General features: G+C 39.2%; 1 protein-coding gene across 1 annotated transcript; it reads left to right on the top strand.

Annotated features, from left to right (window-relative positions):
* The first annotated feature begins 1446 nt into the window (after positions 1-1446).
* Positions 1447-10416, top strand: LOC128651732 (colipase). Its single transcript, XM_053704718.1, has 3 exons — positions 1447-1666; positions 2298-2420; positions 10068-10416. Exons 1-3 carry the CDS (start codon positions 1457-1459, stop codon positions 10197-10199), a joined length of 465 nt encoding a protein of 154 aa, XP_053560693.1. The 5' UTR covers positions 1447-1456; the 3' UTR covers positions 10200-10416.
* Positions 10417-18044: the final 7628 nt, after the last annotated feature.

Here is an 18044-nt window from a genome sequence, read left to right as displayed (position 1 = left end):
AAGAATGAAGGTTCCTTTAAATGACGTCATCCAAGATGGCATCCCTTCAATTCCGATTGGCTGATAAAATTCTATCAGCCAATCGAAATTAAGGTAGGAAAAATCCTATTGGCTGATGCAATCAGCCAATAGGATTGAGTTTGCATTCTATTGGCTGTTCCAATCAGATGTCTGGTCGGCAGATTAGGGGTTAAACATTTTAGTTAAGTGTTTCCATTGTGGGGGGGCCTCGGTTTAGGGGTTAATAGGTAGTTTATGGGTGTTAGTGTACTTTTTAGCACTTTAGTTAAGAGTTTTATGTTACGGCGTTAGCCCATAAAACTCTTAACTACTGACTTTTATATGCGGTAGGAGTCTTGCCAGGAGAGGGTCTACCGCTCACTTTTTCAGGCGTTCGTAATCCCGGCGTTAGGCAAATGCCATTAAAAAGATAGGATACGCAATTGACGTAAGGGAATTTGCGGTAAGCTAAAATCGCGGAAAAAAAAAGTGAGCGGTAGACCCTCTCCTCCCTGATTCGTAATACCAGCGGGCGTTAAAAAGCAGCGTTGGGACCCCTCAGCGCTGCTTTTTAAGGCTAAAGCAAGACTCGTAATCTAGCCGTATGGAAGTTTACATTATTAAAGAGAAAATTGGGGGGGGGGGAATGTATTTGCCATATTTAGCGCTATGGAATAAATGATAATAATAATCTCTAAGAGCTCCTGAGTTTATATCTAGAGAAATTAGTGCATGGTCAGAGACAGTAAAAGGGTGAATAAAGGAAGCTTGAGCAAAATTTGAATTTGGGTATGAAATTGAAAGCATTTCTAGAGTGTGATTTGTTAACTTTTCAGACACATATAAACTCTCCTTCATAATGATGCCAGTCTCTCCAAAATTCTACTAATTGGAGTGTCTGAATTTTTTTTTTAAGTTTCTTTCTGATATGTTCTTTCCAACTTTCCTAATGACCCATCTCTGTCTATGGAAGTTGTATGGACCATTTTAACGTCTCCTCTAGAATGAGCTTCCAATTGGGAAATTCCAACAGCTTAGATTGAATCAAACTCCAAAATGTTGGATCCCTATTGGTTGGACCATATACATTACGTAACATGAAAATCTTCCCCTTGCACTTTAATATAGAGAATCACAAATCTCTCATCTTCCCTTTTTTATAATAGAATATTTTAAGTATTTTCTTAACATTGCAGCACCCTTTTTCCTCATATTGCATGCAGCAGACACCACCTTCCCAACCCATCCCCATTTAAACTTTTATCTCTACTATATGAGAACAAAATTAATGGTGCCTGAAAACAATATCTACATCAGTAGTTATATTCTGCAACATAATGAGTTTAATACATAAATACTATTATTTAAAAAAACACAAAGTTTTTTCTGACCCACCCAAGGTGAGCAGATATATTTATATTTGCTTTGGGCTCATATCAAACAAACCACACCTGGTATGTTCACATCAACACAGATGTCCAATAGTAAACCATTGCACCACTGGTATTGGCTGAGGTGGCATGAGCTATCTTATATAAGGGCTACAGTTGTAAATCTAATCAGCCATTACACAGATAACACCATGCTCCATATTATTATCACCCTACTGCTTATTTGTAGGTTAACAGTTGCTGAACCATCTGAGACTGGACTTATATTTAATCTGGTAAGAGAAATTCCACTTCCCCCTGATATATTTCCGCTTTCAACCTATAGGTACATTCTAGAATAAAAATGACACACACTTATTTTATATATATATATATATATATATATATGTGTGTGTGTGTGTGTGTGTGTGTGTGTGTGTTTGTTAAACACATAGGTAAAGATGATACTGTGCCAGATAATGATGATGACCCCGTGAGCTAGTCAGGAGCGACAGTTGTATGTAGTAGCATGGTACCTATTTCCAATTTTAATATTGACTTTACTGTCCCTTTAAATATTTTATAAAATTTTCCTTTTTAATTTAATGTTCCTCTGGTTTGACATAGTAATATAATGTTATTTTTGGAAAATATATGTACTGTATGATAGTTTGTTGCTTGATGAAAGCTTTCTAGAGAGCAAATTTGTAGTATTTTAAAAACCTAAATTTTGCTTTTTGGTCTATCTAGGGAGTGTGGGACATTGAACAAGTTTTATTCAAAAACAAGAGGTGTCTATTGCACCTTTTTTATTTTTACAATTAGCACTGACCTTACTAAGCCTTGATGCCACAACCATTATACACTTTCATTAAAACTTTAGAAAAAGCATTAGAGAGATCTCTTGTGACACTAATGTTGTTTCAGGATATTGGGGAGCTCTGTATACAAAGTGCCCAATGTAAAAGCAAATGCTGCCACCGAGAGAATGGGCTGAGCCTGGCACGCTGTGCCCACAAAGCAGCCGAGTTTCAGAAATGCTCTCCTCTGGTAAGTACAGTAATACAGAAATTGGTTTTATTTCATTAAAAAGGACATTTTAATTTGACATAGTATATTTCAGCAATTAATTACTGCATTGCAAATGATCTGCATATACAAAATACATTTAAAAGCATTTAAAGCTGTCATTTTGTCAGCAAAATGTGCGCTGTTTTGTAGTCCAGGGATACACCACTTAAAAACCTCTCAAGTATCAAGTTATCTCCTTTTGCTATGTTATAGACAGATTTAAATCCGTCACTGATTTTCATTATTAAATTGCAGAAAAAGCAGGAAAAAAATAATAACTAAACACGTGATGATCCGAATGCAGAAGATGGTGGACAATCGCGGCATTCAGCTCTTTTCAGAGCTATATTTCTTCTTGTGACAGTACAACACACTAGGGACTAAGACCGCTGCTCCATAACCTGCTCCATAACCTGTCTGAGGCCGCGGACAGAAATCAACCCAATCAGATACGATCGTTGATTGACACCCCCTGCTAGCGGCCGATTGGCCGCGAATCTGCAGGGGGCGGTATTGCACCAGCTGTTCACAAGAACTGCTGGTGCAATGATAAATGCCAAGAGCGTATGCTGTTGGCATTTATAGATGTGCAGCGGACATGATCCGCTATATTGGATCATGTCCGCTCGCACAATCACAAATATGCCCCTAGGTCCTGGATATGCACACATCTTAGTGTACCGCACTTTCACAAGAAGGAATACGGCTCCAAAAAGAGCTGAATGCTGCGAATGGCCACCCTCTTTTGTATTGCACATGCCTTGTGTTTACTATGTTCATTTAAATAGACAGTAAAGTCAAAATTAAACTTTTATGATTCAGATACAGCATGCAATTTTAAACAACTTTCCAATGTACTTCTGTTTTCAAATGTGATTTATTCTCTTTGTATCTTTTATTGAAGAGTAAACTAGGTATCTTTAGCACGTATCTTTAGTACTCTGTTGCAAAACACTGCTGCCATATAGAACTAAAGACACATGCACACTCCTGAGCTCTTATAAGCCTACCTAGTTTTACTCATCAATAAAAGATACCAAGAGAATGAAGCATATTTGATAACAGAAGTAAATTGGTTTGTTTAAGTTGTTTATAATTGCATGCTCTATCCAAATCATAAAAGTTTAATTTTGACCCTTTAAATATTTTATGAAGATTTTCCTTTTTAGTTTAATGTTCCTCTGCTTTGACATCTAAACAAGTATATAAGGTTATTTTTGGAAAATGTTTGTATGTACTGTATGATAGTTTGTTGCTTAGTTTGCAATATTTGTTTAAAGAAGACACCTTAACTACATTGTAAAGCAAGGATAGATTACTACTATATTACTATTTAGCACACCGCACCACCACATAGCCTACAGAGCACTTTAACCCTTTGGCTGCTAAGCCATTTCCCACCTGGGTGCTAATATTTTTATTTTATGTTTAATTTTTTAAAACATTTTTTTTTAACTTTTTTTTTTTTTTACAGACCCCCAAGACTTACACTGTTGGAAAGAATAAACGATTACCTTTCCAACAATGGGTCTTGGGGGTCTGTAGCTGCTTAGATGCCTGAGATACAGGCTTCTAAGCAGCATGCCCCCTCCTCCTATACTTAACATTGTTAAGTATGAATAAAGTTGCGCGGTGATGTCATCACGTAATTGCGCGTGCCGTCACCACACATCACGTGAAGCCCCGGCGATGCCTGTCACTCTACAGGCACGATCGCCGGGGTAGGAGCAGTAAGGAGCCCCCACATCTCCCTCAAGGTGGGAGAGTGCTCATGACGGCTCTGAGCCGTCATTAGCACCAGAGTGAGAAACTCTGTGACGGCTCAGAGCCGTCATTAGCACTCAAAGGGTTAAAGAAACATTAAACATTTTGAGATTGTTATATAGATTTTTTTTTAATTATATGAAGTAAAAAAAAAATTGCAATATGCTCTCATTATTTTTTTTGTGTAATTATTATTACAGGGTACGTCCTACAAAAAAATGTCCTTAACGACCAAGGATGTACCTTGTACATCGTTGGTGTTTCCAAGCGGTGGAAGCAATCCTCATCGCTTCCAGCTGCTTTCATGTTATTGCAGTGATGCCTCGATATCGAGGCATCCTGCAATAAAATTTCTTAGCCACCCGATGCAGAGAGAGCCCCTCGTTGGTGGGTTGGTAGCCGATGTGGGAGGCGGGTGGGCGGCCACATAATTTATACTTAAAAATATGTATTTATCTCAGAACTTTCGTACTGTTCAAATCTTCAATTTATTATACTTATATAAAAGTATTTAAAATATAAAAACATACAAAAGTCACTGAACTGTAATCATCTAAATGTCATTGGGGTAATCTCCAGATTGGTAGACAATCAGCAGGAAGCATACAGATTAGCAGATGGGTGTGAATTAAATTTCAGAGCTGCAGTTTAGTCCGTCCGTGTAAACAACGTTGCACCACTCTGCCCCCTCTGTGGCATATGATGCATACTAGGTGGTGTGTCCATATTTTATATGTTTATTTGTTATTGCTTTAATATAAATATAATTCATTCAAGATTTAAACAGTATGGAAGTTCCGTGATTGTATATCTGTTTGTCTGAAAGTATAAAATCAGGTGTGTGATACCCTCAGAGCTGTTAAATATCCATATTACGTGAATTACCTTTTGGTTTACATTGGTTGAATACCTACTCCACATTTTCACGCTATTTGCACTTCATCTTTGAGGTACAAAGAAGATGGATTAATTGAAACAAGTGGACACTTTATATTTGGGCACAGTTTTCTAAAGGTTGATACAAGTGTATTCTTTACAAACTTTTTATATTTTCCTGATCACAATTTTAGATAGCAATTTATATCACTTTTATTGTATATTTGTTCATGTTTAGTGATATCCTAACGCATTTATTTGTTATAGCTTGAATTTTTATTGTGTATATAAATTTCTTAACAAAGGAGAAAAAGTGGGTTACAATAAGGCAAAAGCCATAACTTTTATAGAAACCAAAGCTTTACAGTTATTTTTTTCAATATTTAAAAATATCAAATCTATAAAAAATACATTAGCATTGTTCAAATTTGAAAGCTGAGGGGGGCGTGTCCGGATGGCTGACATGATCGGACGCAAAATCTTTAGCTCCTATGCTCAAAAGATTAACAGCCAAATTTACATATACATTTTAAGATTATGGATCTTTACTAAGTAAAAGCCAAAGCCTGAAGCAACAGTGTACTTTTTGACACCACTATTATGGCGATTACATCTGCAGGAGCTATGATCTGGATAGAGTGCAAGGTTAGGCTGCAGCCCGATTACATCTACCCTGGTATTCCCCCCGGTAAGCCAGGTGAAGCAGGTCTACAACACTGCTGATTTCAGATGGTAGGCTTTGTCTAAACATAGATGAGACGTTATGAAGATCCCAAAATAGCGAAGGCAACAGATCAAGTCGAGTGACAAAATAATTTGCAGAGCTCAAATGCTAAGACAGAACCTATTCAACACTACTTACCACCCACAGAGGAACCTCTCATGAGACATTGAGGAGCTGTTCAGATATGGTCAATCTCTGGCTCAGTTTCCAAGCTTGTCCAGGCAGAGTGGAGGCTTGACATTGAGGATGGATCACTATCACCCCGGGCCGGTGCGGCCGACCGCCCGGAACGTATCAAGAACCGAGTCCCTGTTCCGGTTATTATCAGCAAGACGAAATCCCCTCCTGCATGTTCAGAGGTCAGGCTAGAAGCGAGATTGATTCTTTACAACTACCTTTGTCCTCTTATAAGGATGGGATTGCCGGGATCGTCATTCTACTTCAAATGTTGCCCCTCTTCACAGCTCCTCAGGTCCATGGCTTTTCCTTTGGGGATAGGGTGACTCCACAAAAGAGTGCTCACAAGATCCTTTGAGAAGGGACTGTAATCTTATATCTTGCCTGATCAGCAAGTACCAATGTACCAATGAGGACCCTTGAGTCTGATCAATATATATGGCCCTGAAAGGACAAACTGAGTGTAACTGATACAAAGACATATCTATAGGTCATTATACTGACAGCAATTTTACTGTTATGTAGTTATCTGCGCTCACCATGCCTACAAGTTGTTTCCACTTAGGAGATATCTTATTTCTATTTTAAATATGCTTAGATGCTTAGATGTCGATGCCTATAAATGATATAAAATGTTTAGTTTACTTCCTACAGCGCAAGTTCTTCAGATAAGAGCTATGGAGACACTTTAATTTTACCTACTAGACTAGGATGATACGTTTCCACCAATATAAGCCGTTAATAACTTAGTTGTTCTTCAACCACATAAGAGAAATGTTATACTAAAAATGCATCTCTAGGAGAAAGATATAGTTGAGCTGCTATATGGCAAACACCTACCTTGGAGGGCCATTTAGTTTGCTCTCATATAACTCCCAGGTTTAAACCCCCATTGCAGCTATTGTCTTAAATTTGGTATATTTTAAGTGTTCTGGTATTGATACAAATATAAACCACAATACAAAGCTCTATAAAATTAAATTGTGAAGCTAATATGAGTACTTGGAACACTCTCATCCACTCATTTTTATTATCAGCATAGATCCTACCATCTAGTAACTATTAATATATCATCTGGCTAATGTATAGGTTCTCTGGGGGTCTATACACATTTCTCCAGATACTTTCATCCATGATACTTTGTGATAGAGCTAACCCATGTTATTTCACATCACACAATCACTTATCTAGTAAATTAATAGTGAACATTTATAGTATCATTTATATTCTACAATTTGTTATATGAGTTACTAAAGTTTCTTAAATATTGTTATTAAGGTCCATAAGCTTACATTTGTTCTAATGCAATTTGTAATTGGGCATTTATTTATGCTTTTGTTATTCACCTTACTTACTTTATCTAGATATATAGGGGATGGTTTATTTGTCTAGGATATAACAATGTCCATTGAGTCAAACTTTATGTTCCATCACCTCTTATGTTTAACAGTAGTGGATATCTCTTTATTTATGTGTTTAGGCCCTCAAGTGACCACTCTAAATACTAGTCTTCCTCTTAATAAAATTACATAACTTTTATTCATAATGCATCGATAGAATTAGTTAAACCCAGTTAAGTTTCTGGACAAATAATCCCCTAGCGGCTTGTATCCGCTGAATTTAATGTGTCACTTCCTAGAGGCATTCTGAACTCTCGAAGGTTTCTTACATAAAGACTATGGGCTCTATTTAACAAGTTCCGTATGGAGCTTGATGGCCCCTGTTTCTGGCGAGTCTTCAGACTCGCCAGAAACAGCAGTTATGAAGCAGCGGTCACAAAGACCGCTGCTCCATAACCTGTCCGCCTGCTCTGAGCAGGCGGACACACATCGCCACAATACAACCCGATCGAGTACGATCGGGTTGATTGACACCCCCCTGCTGGCGGCCCATTGGCCGCGAGTCTGCAGGGGGCAGCGTTGCACCAGCAGCTCTTGTGAGCAATACGCTCGCCGTATTCAGCGAGGTCTGGCGGACCTGATCCGCAGTGTCGGATCAGGTCCGCCAGACCTTGATAAATATGCCCCTATAAATTTATCAGATATAGAAACAACTGGTGAAAATACAAAGCATATTTTATTTTTGAGATTCTTCACAATATTACAGTTGATTGAGACTGAGATAGTTTGGTGTGCCGAGGATAAAAAAATTGAACCTCTATAATAAGCGTGTTTACTTATGCTTATTAGGAAGCAAAACATAAATCAGAGGCTTCACTGTAATATCAGTTCATAAAGAAATAAAAAATGTAAGGTATGGGTATTATATTTATATTGTTCTCATATAGAGCATGTGTGAAATTTTGAACTAAAGAAATATACTGAGAATATTTCTATGTACGGAATGGGATATAATGTAACATTGTATTACTGTGGTCATCATAATGTTAAATCCTATCTTAGAATACATATTATTTACCCTAATAAAAAATTATTTTCAAAAACAAAATATATCAGCATATTATTCTCAGGCTAATCTTCTTTTTGAAAACATCATTACATTTAGCATTAAAGGGCCACTAAACCCAAAATCTTTCTTTCATGATTCAGATAGAACATACAAATTTAAACAACATTGCAATTTACTTCTATAATTTATTTTGCTTCATTTTTTAGATATCCTTATTTAAAGAAAAAGCAATGCACATGGGTAAGCCAATCACATGAGGCTTCTATGTGCAGCGACCAATCAGCAGCTACTGAGCATATCTAGATATGCTTTTCAGCAAAGATATCAAGAGAATAAAACAAATTAGATAATAGAAATAAATTAGAAAGATGTTTAAAAATGCATTCTCTTTCTAAATCGTGAAAGAAAAAATGTGGGTATCATGGCCCTTTAATTTAGTGTGTAATGTCCCTTTAAGTATAAACATGAAAAGCCTCTAATGTTATAGGGCAGTGTCTCCTAAAGGCTGCAAAGCCAAAATTAAACTTTTATAATTTCTGATAGAGCATTCAATGTTAAACAACTTTCCTATGTATGCCTATTCTAATTTGTTTTGTTCTATTGGTATCATTTGTTGAAAAGCATACCTAGGTAGGCTTTAGAGCAGCAATGCACTACTGGTATCTGGGTGCTGATTGGTGGTTGCACATATATGCTTCTTGGCTCAGCTGATGTGTTCAGCTAGCAACCAGTAGTACAGTGATGTTTATTCAACAAAGGATACAAAGAGAATGAAACATATTTGATAATATAAGAAAACTGGAAAGTTTATCTAAATTTGTACGCTCTGTCTAAATCATGAAAAAGTGTTGGGTTTCTTGTCCCTTTCATTTATCAGGAATTTATTTTAAAATTTCGCTTTACTGAATGCAAATGCAGCAAATCTTTAGAAATGTTAGAGCAACAGATAATAAATAAACACACATATAGATCTTTAATATTATGGCAAATACATTAGAAATAAAGCATATGTTGAGGGATGTAATATTCATGTTTTCACATCTCTGCATTTATCTGGCACTTTCCTTGTGACACACTTTATGGGGTCTATTTATTATTGTGCGGACTGACATGATACGATGTAGCATATCATGTCCGCCGCACATCGATAACGCTGTCTGCATTTATCATTGCACCAGCAGTTCTTGTGAGCTGCCGGTGCAATGCCGTCCCCTGCAGATTGGTCGCTAGCAGGGGGTGTCAATCAACCCGATCGTATTGGATAGGGTTGATTTCTGTCCGCCGTCTCAGAGCAGGCGGACAGGTTATGAAGCATTCCTCAAATATCACTAGATGGTCAGATTCTAAGGATTTCTCTACCTAAGAAAAGGTGAGTCAGTCACAGTGAGTCAGACACAGTGAGTCCCTGATACTTAGCCACAAATGTTAGGAGGTATGTACCAATCTGTAGGGAAACAAGGTGTTTGATAATTTTATAATAACACTGTTTAATATATTTCTGTGTTTATAACCCTAAAAACGGGTTTAACATCAGTTTCAGAGTAGTAATGCATTACTTTAATGTCCTTGGAGTTATAGGGAATTGCTTTTTTTTTTGTTTTTGTTTTTTATAGATAAGAAAATTTAGACATAATTATAAAATGGTAACTGTTTCACCCTTTACTGTTTCCCTCTAGCACCTGTATGGGGTATATTATTTCTGCCCCTGTGAGAGTGGCCTGAGCTGCGAGGTGGACAGGACCATTGTGGGAACCATCACCAACACAGACTATGGATATTGCAAAGACCCCAATGAAAAAATTAAATAACAGGGGACAGCGATACAGAGCAGGATTACTGTACATATTCTCCTTAAATATGTCTATTTATCTGCTTGGCTCTTCTATCATAATCATCTATCATCATTGCCTGCTCTGTTACTTCATTCTCTATGTATGTTCTAAAATTGCAATCTGTAATGTTGTTGATGGCTACAAACATTCTTTATGTAATTAATTATTGACTATATTAAACTGTATTTATATGTGGGAAATATCTCTGCATTTGTTAAGTGTTTTTATATAAAAATCACAAAACATCATTTGAAAATGTGAACAAGTCGTGCAAATCCGATCACATTTAACCAAGTTTAACTCGATATGAAATATTAATATTTCTTTTGTATGATGTACCGAGTCCACGGATTCATCCTAACTTGTGGGATATTGTCCTTCCTGACAGGAAGTAGCAAAGAGAGCACCACAGCAGAGCTGTCTATATAGCTCCCCCCTTAACTCCACCCCCCAGTCATTCTCTTTGCTGGCTCTAAGCAGGAAGGGTAAAGAGAAGAGGTGTTAAACTGTTAGTTTTATTTTATCTTCAATCAAGTGTTTGTTATTTTTATTTTATTTTTATTTATTTTTTTTAGTTTCAAATTTTTTTTTATTGATAAATAATATTCTCAATTACAAAGATAACGTAGTGAGTGTTTTTGGAGCACACAGGCTCCTACAGGATATATAAACAGAAAATTGAAACAATTTCAACATTTCAGGTTAGAATGTATTCATAAAATGGAAAGTGAGCATGATATAGCTCTTATCATAAGAGGTAGGTTAGTTGGGATGGGGAAGGGGTTGGAGAGAAGAGGAAGGGTGATAGTAGCGTTAGAGGTAGAAGGGAAGTTCTTATTCAGAGGATAGACATCAGAGGTCATCTAATGCGTGTTTACTCTAGTATTCGGGGACCAAGTAGTGGTGTAGCAGGATTGCCAATCTGCCCACACTAGTTCAAACAGGTCCAAATTATTTAGGGAGTAAAAGATAGGTTTCTCCATATTATAGATATATGCCATATAGCTTAGGATGCATGACCATTTTCTGGGCGTCTTGGTTTTCCATGCCTTGACTATAGTCGCTTTAGTAGCTGTTAACAAATAAATTGCCAGGCATGCTTGGTGTTTAGGTAGTTTAAGAATGCCTATGTGTAAAAGGGCATTGGAAGGAGTTGTGGGAAGTGCTATACCTAGTCCTGCTAGCGTACGGAAACAAGTATTCCATAAGGGTCTCAACTTGGGACATTCCCACCATATGTGTAAAGAATCTCCTTTTTTACCACAATTACGCCAACATAAAGGAGATGCAGAGTCAAACATTTTGTTTAGTCTGGCAGGAGTGAGGTACCAATGTGTTAAGAGTTTGTAATAAGTTTCGAAGAGTGTAACACAGTGTAGTGTTTTTTTGGTGAGGGAGATTACATGTTGCCATGACTGTGGGGGTATGGTCATGTTCAGAAACGATTCCCATTTGAGTAAGTGAGGGAGCTTGTTCTCAGAGTCTAAGTTTCCTATTAAGGTGTAGTGTTTTGATAGAGGCTTATGTAATTTGCTGCCTTGCTGCCAAGTCATTTCCCAGAGTGTTTGTGGTCGGTGCAATTCAGGTTGGAAGCCCCAGCTAAGAAGAAAGCTCTTTAGTCTTGTATATTCGAATGTCATGTGTCTGGGTAAGTCGAAGCCAGCCTTTATTTCTGAGAGTGTCATGAAGCGCGGAGCTGGTGAAGTGACCCAAAAGTCAGCTACTGTCTGTATTCCTACTCGTGTCCAGCCTTGAGGGTGAGAGTCAGGTAGACCTCGGAGGAGACCCGTCATGGAAGTGATGGGTGAGGGATGCGGGGCGATATGTGGATAATGTCTCAGCTTATCCCACATGACGAAGCATTCTCGTATTATGGTGTTACTAATGTCTGTGGTCCGTCGTATGTGGGTAGGGATCCAAATCAAGTCAGGTAGAAATATGTGGTTTGGGAGTGAGGCTTGTTCTATAGTTTTCCATTTACTAGGAGAGTCCTTCGCACCCCATTGCGAAATGTGAGTGAGCATGGCTCCTTCATAATACCTTGTTATCGAAGGGGAGGCTATGCCTCCTCTACTAAGGGGACTTTGGAGAATTTTATGCGCCACTCTAGGGGGTTTATGCTGCCATATATATTTTGAGAATTCGCTCTGAAATTGATGAAGGAGAGACCCCGGAATACGGAAAGGAAGGCATCTAAATAGATAAGTAATTTTGGGTAGGAATGACATCTTGAGGGCCGTTAGTCTGCCTATCCATGATATGTGAGTGTAATCCCACTTGTCTTTCAGAGTGTGCAGTTCGGCTAAAAGGGGCAAATAATTGTCTTTGATCATCTGAGGGATATTGTTCGATATCTTGACCCCTAAGTGTGAGATGAAGTTATTGGCGCAATGTACTCTATATTGGGTCATTAGGGTGTCTACTGTGTCTTGGGGGAAGCCCCAGGTGAAAATTTCTGTTTTATCTAAATTTAATTTGTAAAGGGACATGTAACCAAAGGAGTCTAAGATTTCCTTCAGCCTCGGGAATGAAGTTAGAGGGTCTGAAGAGAATATTGTTATGTCGTCTGCAAAGAGCGCTATTTTATGGACAGTGCCATGCAGACGTACACCATCTATTTTCTTATCTTGTCTGATTTGTTCGGCTAATGGTTCGATTGCAAGGGCGAAAAGAAGAGGTGAAAGTGGACACCCTTGTCTGGTGCCATTGGAGATTGAAAAGGGGGGCGAGACAAAGTTTAGTCCTCTGACTACTGCCGAGGGGGTAGAGTAAAGAGCCTGTATCGCCTTGATAATTTGATCTGGGAAACCAAAGGTTTTGAGGACTTCCCATAGGTAAGACCATCGAACGCGGTCAAAAGCCTTCTCTGCATCTAGCGAGATTACAGAAAATGGCCTATTAAGTCTGGTGGATTCAGTGCAGATGTTTAGCAGACGCCTAGTGATGTCAGGTCCTTCGCGATGGGGAATAAATCCTACTTGGTCTAAATTTATAAGTTCCGGGAGCAATTTAGAAATGCGAGTAGCAAATAATTTGGCATAAATTTTAACATCTAAATTAATCAGGGAAATTGGCCTATAATTGGAACAAAGAGATGGATCTTTTTGTGGTTTAGGGATAGTTATCACCGTGGCTTCCAAGAATTCCTTATTGAGACTTCCCTGTTCTCTAGCGTGATTAAAGAATCTTAGAAGTAGTGGGGTTAGCTCATTTGTGTATGCCTTGTAAAAAGCTGCAGAGTAGCCATCTGGGCCTGGGGCTTTGAAAGGTTTTAAGCGTGTTATTACGTGTTTAATTTCCCTAGGGGTGAAGGGGGACGAGAGTGTTTCTTGGTCATCAGGTGACAATGAGGGGAGATTTAGAGCAAATATTATCGGCAGGGGTTAGTTTGTATCCTGTATTTTTTTCTAAATTATATAGATTTGAATAGAATTTTTCAAAACATGCGCCAATGTCTGAAGGTTTACGCTAGGTCTGGTTCCCAGATTGGATCTGGTGAATTCTTGAGGTGCTCGCTCTGTTTTTAAGCTTATTAGCTAGTAGTTTGTCTGCTTTGTTACTCTTGTGGTAGGTAATCTGTTTCAATTTGAATAAATTAGCTTGGGTACGTTTTAGTTCTAGCTGGTTGATATGATTTTTGATCTTTACAATTTGAGCTATGGTACTGTCTGAGGGTGTGTGTCTGTTGAGGAGTTCTAGTCGGCGTAGTTCAATATGAGATTTAGAAAGGGGTAGGCCAGATAGTTTTTTAAGGCGTGCTTGTCTCTTGAGTATAAGACCTCTAAACGTGGCCTTTGCCGCACCCCAGAGTGTGTCATCTCTAACCTGATTATTATCATTGGTTTGGCAGTAAAATATGATATCTTTTCTAAGAGTTTCTTTAAATGCAGAATCCTGTAGGATATCATGTGGGAGGCGCCAGGAGGGCCTCACATTATGTCGTTCTGTTGAGCGGAAAGTTACTGAAACTAGGTCATGGTCAGACCATGGGCACAGGGAGATGTGAGAGTGTTTGACTTGATCAAGAGTTTCTGCTGAGCAAAAGACATAATCGAGTCTGGAGTACGTTTTATGAGGATGTGAGAAGTGAGTGTAGTCTCTGTCTCTAGTGTGGAGTGATCACCATATATCATAGTAGCAAAAATGGGTAATAATTTGTCTGAACTTGTGGGAAAGCTGAGCAGAAGGGGTAGTGTGTTTTGTACGGGTGGTTTTTTTCCTATCTAACATCGGGTCCCAAGTCATGTTGAAGTCCCCCGCTAGTAAGACTCTGCCTATTTTTATCCGGTCAACTGTTTGTAGAATCCGTTTGAGGTATCTGGGTTGGTGTGAGTTAGGGAGATAAATAGAAACTAGAGTGTGGTCAGTATGGTCCAGTTTACATGTTAGAATAAGAAATCTAGATTGCGGATCTTTTAGAACTTGGATTGGTTCATAAGCTATTCGTTTGTGAATTAAGATTGCTGTGCCTCTGGCTTTCTTTGGAAAAGAAGTGTATTCAAGAACAGTATAGTCTTTAGATATTGTGCAAGGAGGGTTGTCTAGCGACCAATGTGTCTCCTGAAGGAAGGCCACATTGGGGTTATGGAATTTGAGCGATCTAGCCAAAAGGCTACGTTTGTGTGGAGAGTTTAGGCCTCTTACATTATGGGTTAGAATTTTAAGGGGGGGCATAGAGATCTATAAGAGGTAGACCAGGTCTGTTAATAGGAGTTAGTTTAGATAGGGTGAATGGGGGGGGGGACAGACTACAGGTAAAGGGAGAGAGAGTTAGCGAAAATAGTTCGCTGTGATGGAGCCCTAGCGTGGGCTACCTGTGGGGGGGGAGAGAAGCAATCAGAAACAGGGGTCAGTAGGGTGAACCCTGCTCCGCAGTAAACACTATAATCTAAATTACAACTACAAGTGTGCAATTCTTAAATTGATAAACCAACATTGAAATAGTGTTCAAACATACAGTATAATTGTACAGATTATTTGTAAACTTTTAAACTTTAACTTAACCTCAGTAATGGGCTGTTGGAGACAGGTCAGACTTCTAGGTTTAATGGAGTCCAGGTAGGTTCCAACAGAGGCCACCAGACACGTTTTTACGGTGGATTAGTTTTAGGTTTCTTAGCTCTTTGTTCTTTAATGGACCATTCGGGAGCCGAAGCTCTTAGCTTTGGGTAGGTAGGCTGCAATGCTGGAGGTTGTTCCGAATGTAGGCCCCAGGTGGTCAGCAGGGCCATGCCTTGTGGTATGGTAGTTATTGTGTGGGTTTGGTTGTTTCTGGTAACCACAAGGTTTGTGGGATGCCCCCATCTGTACTTAATGTTAGCTTTCCTAAGGGTTAAGGTAATTTGTTGAAAAGTTTTACGGTACTGGAGTGTATGAGTCGAGAGGTCAGGTAGGAGTTGAATATCCTTAAATTTCTCTGGCATAGATGGTCTTTTAAACGCTGCTTGCATGAGCTTATCTTTGTATATGTAACTGTGAAAGCAAACAATTACATCTCTCGGTTTGTCGGCAGGGGTGGATCGTGATCTTAGGGCTCTGTGGGCTCTTTCCATTGTATCAATTAACCCCTCTGGGGTGCCCACGAGTACTGCATATAATTCCCTCAGGAATGGTTGAAGTTCAGCATTCTCTACGGTTTCTGGTATGCCTCTAAACCGAATATTATTCCTGCGTGACCTGTCCTCTATATCTGCCATTTTAAATTCCAGTTGAGTCATCTGGTCTGCCAGGGTTTCAGAATAGGTGAGCAGATTTGTGTGGTCTACCACTAAATCATCTTGTTTCCGCTCGAGGACTTCAACTCTCTCACCTATCTCTGAGATTTCTTTTTTCAGTTCCGCAGATGAGCGATGAATTTCCTGTGTAATAGAGCGTGTCTGATTAGCCAGCATATGTTGTAGGCTTGCCTTTGTAATATAATGATGTGATGGTGCTTCTGAGTGCACACTCGAGTGGGATTCAGCATCCAACGACTCAGGGTCGCTGAGTTCCTCATTGGGGACAAGATTAGGTTCCTTTCCAGATTGATTGAAGTGATCGTAAACAGTTTTTTTAGTATTAGCGGGGGTTTTCCCCAGTCGCCTGGAGCCATGAGGCATGGTGAAGAGGTTATTAGGTATTTCTGTAAAGCAAAAATTAGGACCAAACTTTTTCCCTTCTTCTATTTTTTTTTTTTTCTTATGTAAAAATATAAGACACTCCTAGACTGACTCTAAAGACCTAAAGTACCTTATAGCAAAGTTTACCAGATATACTACATATATTCAGACTGCGGAACAGGGACTCTCAACATCTTCTGTGTTTATGGCATTCTGTTAAAATATCACATAGCAGACAGTAATTGTGCCTTTCAACATTAGAATACAAGCTACAATGAATAAGTCCCCAGCACCTCAGGGAGAAACAGGATACAACTTTGCAGAAGGGGAAAAGGACAGGGGAAGTGACCAGTCCAGACAAGCTGGACCGGAAAGGGAGAAGTGCCAGGGTAAACCTGCTACTAGTGTAAGTCGTGAGAGCACTGGATGTGTGTTAACAGGTTACCCTACCAGTGAGATATTGAGAGCAGAAGTGTAATGCAACAAGTGGACCAAGAATATAGATGGTTGTATTAGTTTTCAGACTCTGATATTTCTCTTAAGTCACGTGTGTGAGGGATGAGGGCAAGTTACGTACTGCAATAATAGAAGTGTAGTATGGTGTAACCTAGGTGTGTGTGATGAGTGTGTGTCAGTATATGGAAGATAAAAGAGGTATGGTCTATCTGAATGTACAGTAAAGGGGAATGTTCTAGTTCTAGTCTGGCTTGAATGTGTTGGCCAGGAGTATGTTGTGCTGATGTGGTGGGTGATCCTGAGAAGTTGTCAGTGTGTTATACCAATCCTGAGAGGTATCTTAGTGTCCAGAGAAGGCAAAGGTAAGTAGTGTAACTATCCCATGTGATCAGTACTCATAAACCAAGGAACAACACATACAAATAGCAATACAGTGAAAATAAATGCACTCCACTCAGCAGCTAGGTAGGAAACAGAGAGTAAAACACTTGACGACCTAAGTTATTACTCTGAACGTGGGATTGACTTAGATTGCTGTCAGATAAGTGCTAGTGCTATCAGACACCACTTAGAGGAGTGTATTACCAAGTAAAGAGGGATTGTTCAGACTGTCTGAGTCAGGTGTCTGTGAGATTACTATGCGAGAAAATTTTCTGTCTCCAGAGACTCAGCTGAGGAAGGTAGCCTATACCACTAAATTACACCCTATCTCACCGGGTCTGGGGGGGCTAATGCAGGCACAATCAATGCAGGCAAAGTTGTATTGTGAAAGGGGTAGGCTCCAAATCCCTTATATTTCATATACTGTGAATCCAGTATGAGTTTGCGTCTCTCTTGGGGCAAATAATGAAAGGAGGGAGTCTAATGGGAGGGCTTGAAAACACCCTTCAATTAAGGTTTAAAGTTTTGGTTGCCTGTTCTCAGGCACTTTATGTGAGAGGATGAGTCAATATAGCAAGAGTCCCCCTATATCCCTGGGTTCCTGTGACTAGAGTTAGGTTTATAGAGGGCAGAGCAGGCCTGCCTTGTCTCCCAAAATGTTAAGGTACTGGTTTGGGTAAGATGCCTGATTCTATGGGGGCCCAGGGGCAGAAAACATATGGTCTCACCTCCTTGCTGTGTCCTCCGGCTTGTCCACTTCTGCCTCTTGATAGTAAGTATTAGATGGCCGGGCAGCACACTCGTAGCCTCTAGATCACAACTCCGGAGTGGAGCCCCAACCCTCCGGAGCCTGTCCAGGCCCTTTCAGACTCAGAGCCAATTCAGG

Source organism: Bombina bombina, chromosome 3 (genome assembly GCF_027579735.1).
Source record: "Bombina bombina isolate aBomBom1 chromosome 3, aBomBom1.pri, whole genome shotgun sequence".
In the NCBI taxonomy this organism is placed as follows: Eukaryota; Metazoa; Chordata; class Amphibia; order Anura; family Bombinatoridae; genus Bombina; species Bombina bombina.
This window is presented reverse-complemented; position numbering and strand designations above follow the sequence as displayed.

Excerpts from the sequence above, each read along its gene's own strand:
- LOC128651732 (XM_053704718.1), top strand. The coding sequence starts at position 1,457 with ATGTTCACATCAACACAGATGTCCAATAGTAAACCATTGCACCACTGG. Across the intron at positions 1,667-2,297 it reads CTGGACTTATATTTAATCTG|GATATTGGGGAGCTCTGTAT; the intron begins GTAAGAGAAATT and ends ATGTTGTTTCAG. Across the intron at positions 2,421-10,067 it reads TTCAGAAATGCTCTCCTCTG|CACCTGTATGGGGTATATTA; the intron begins GTAAGTACAGTA and ends GTTTCCCTCTAG.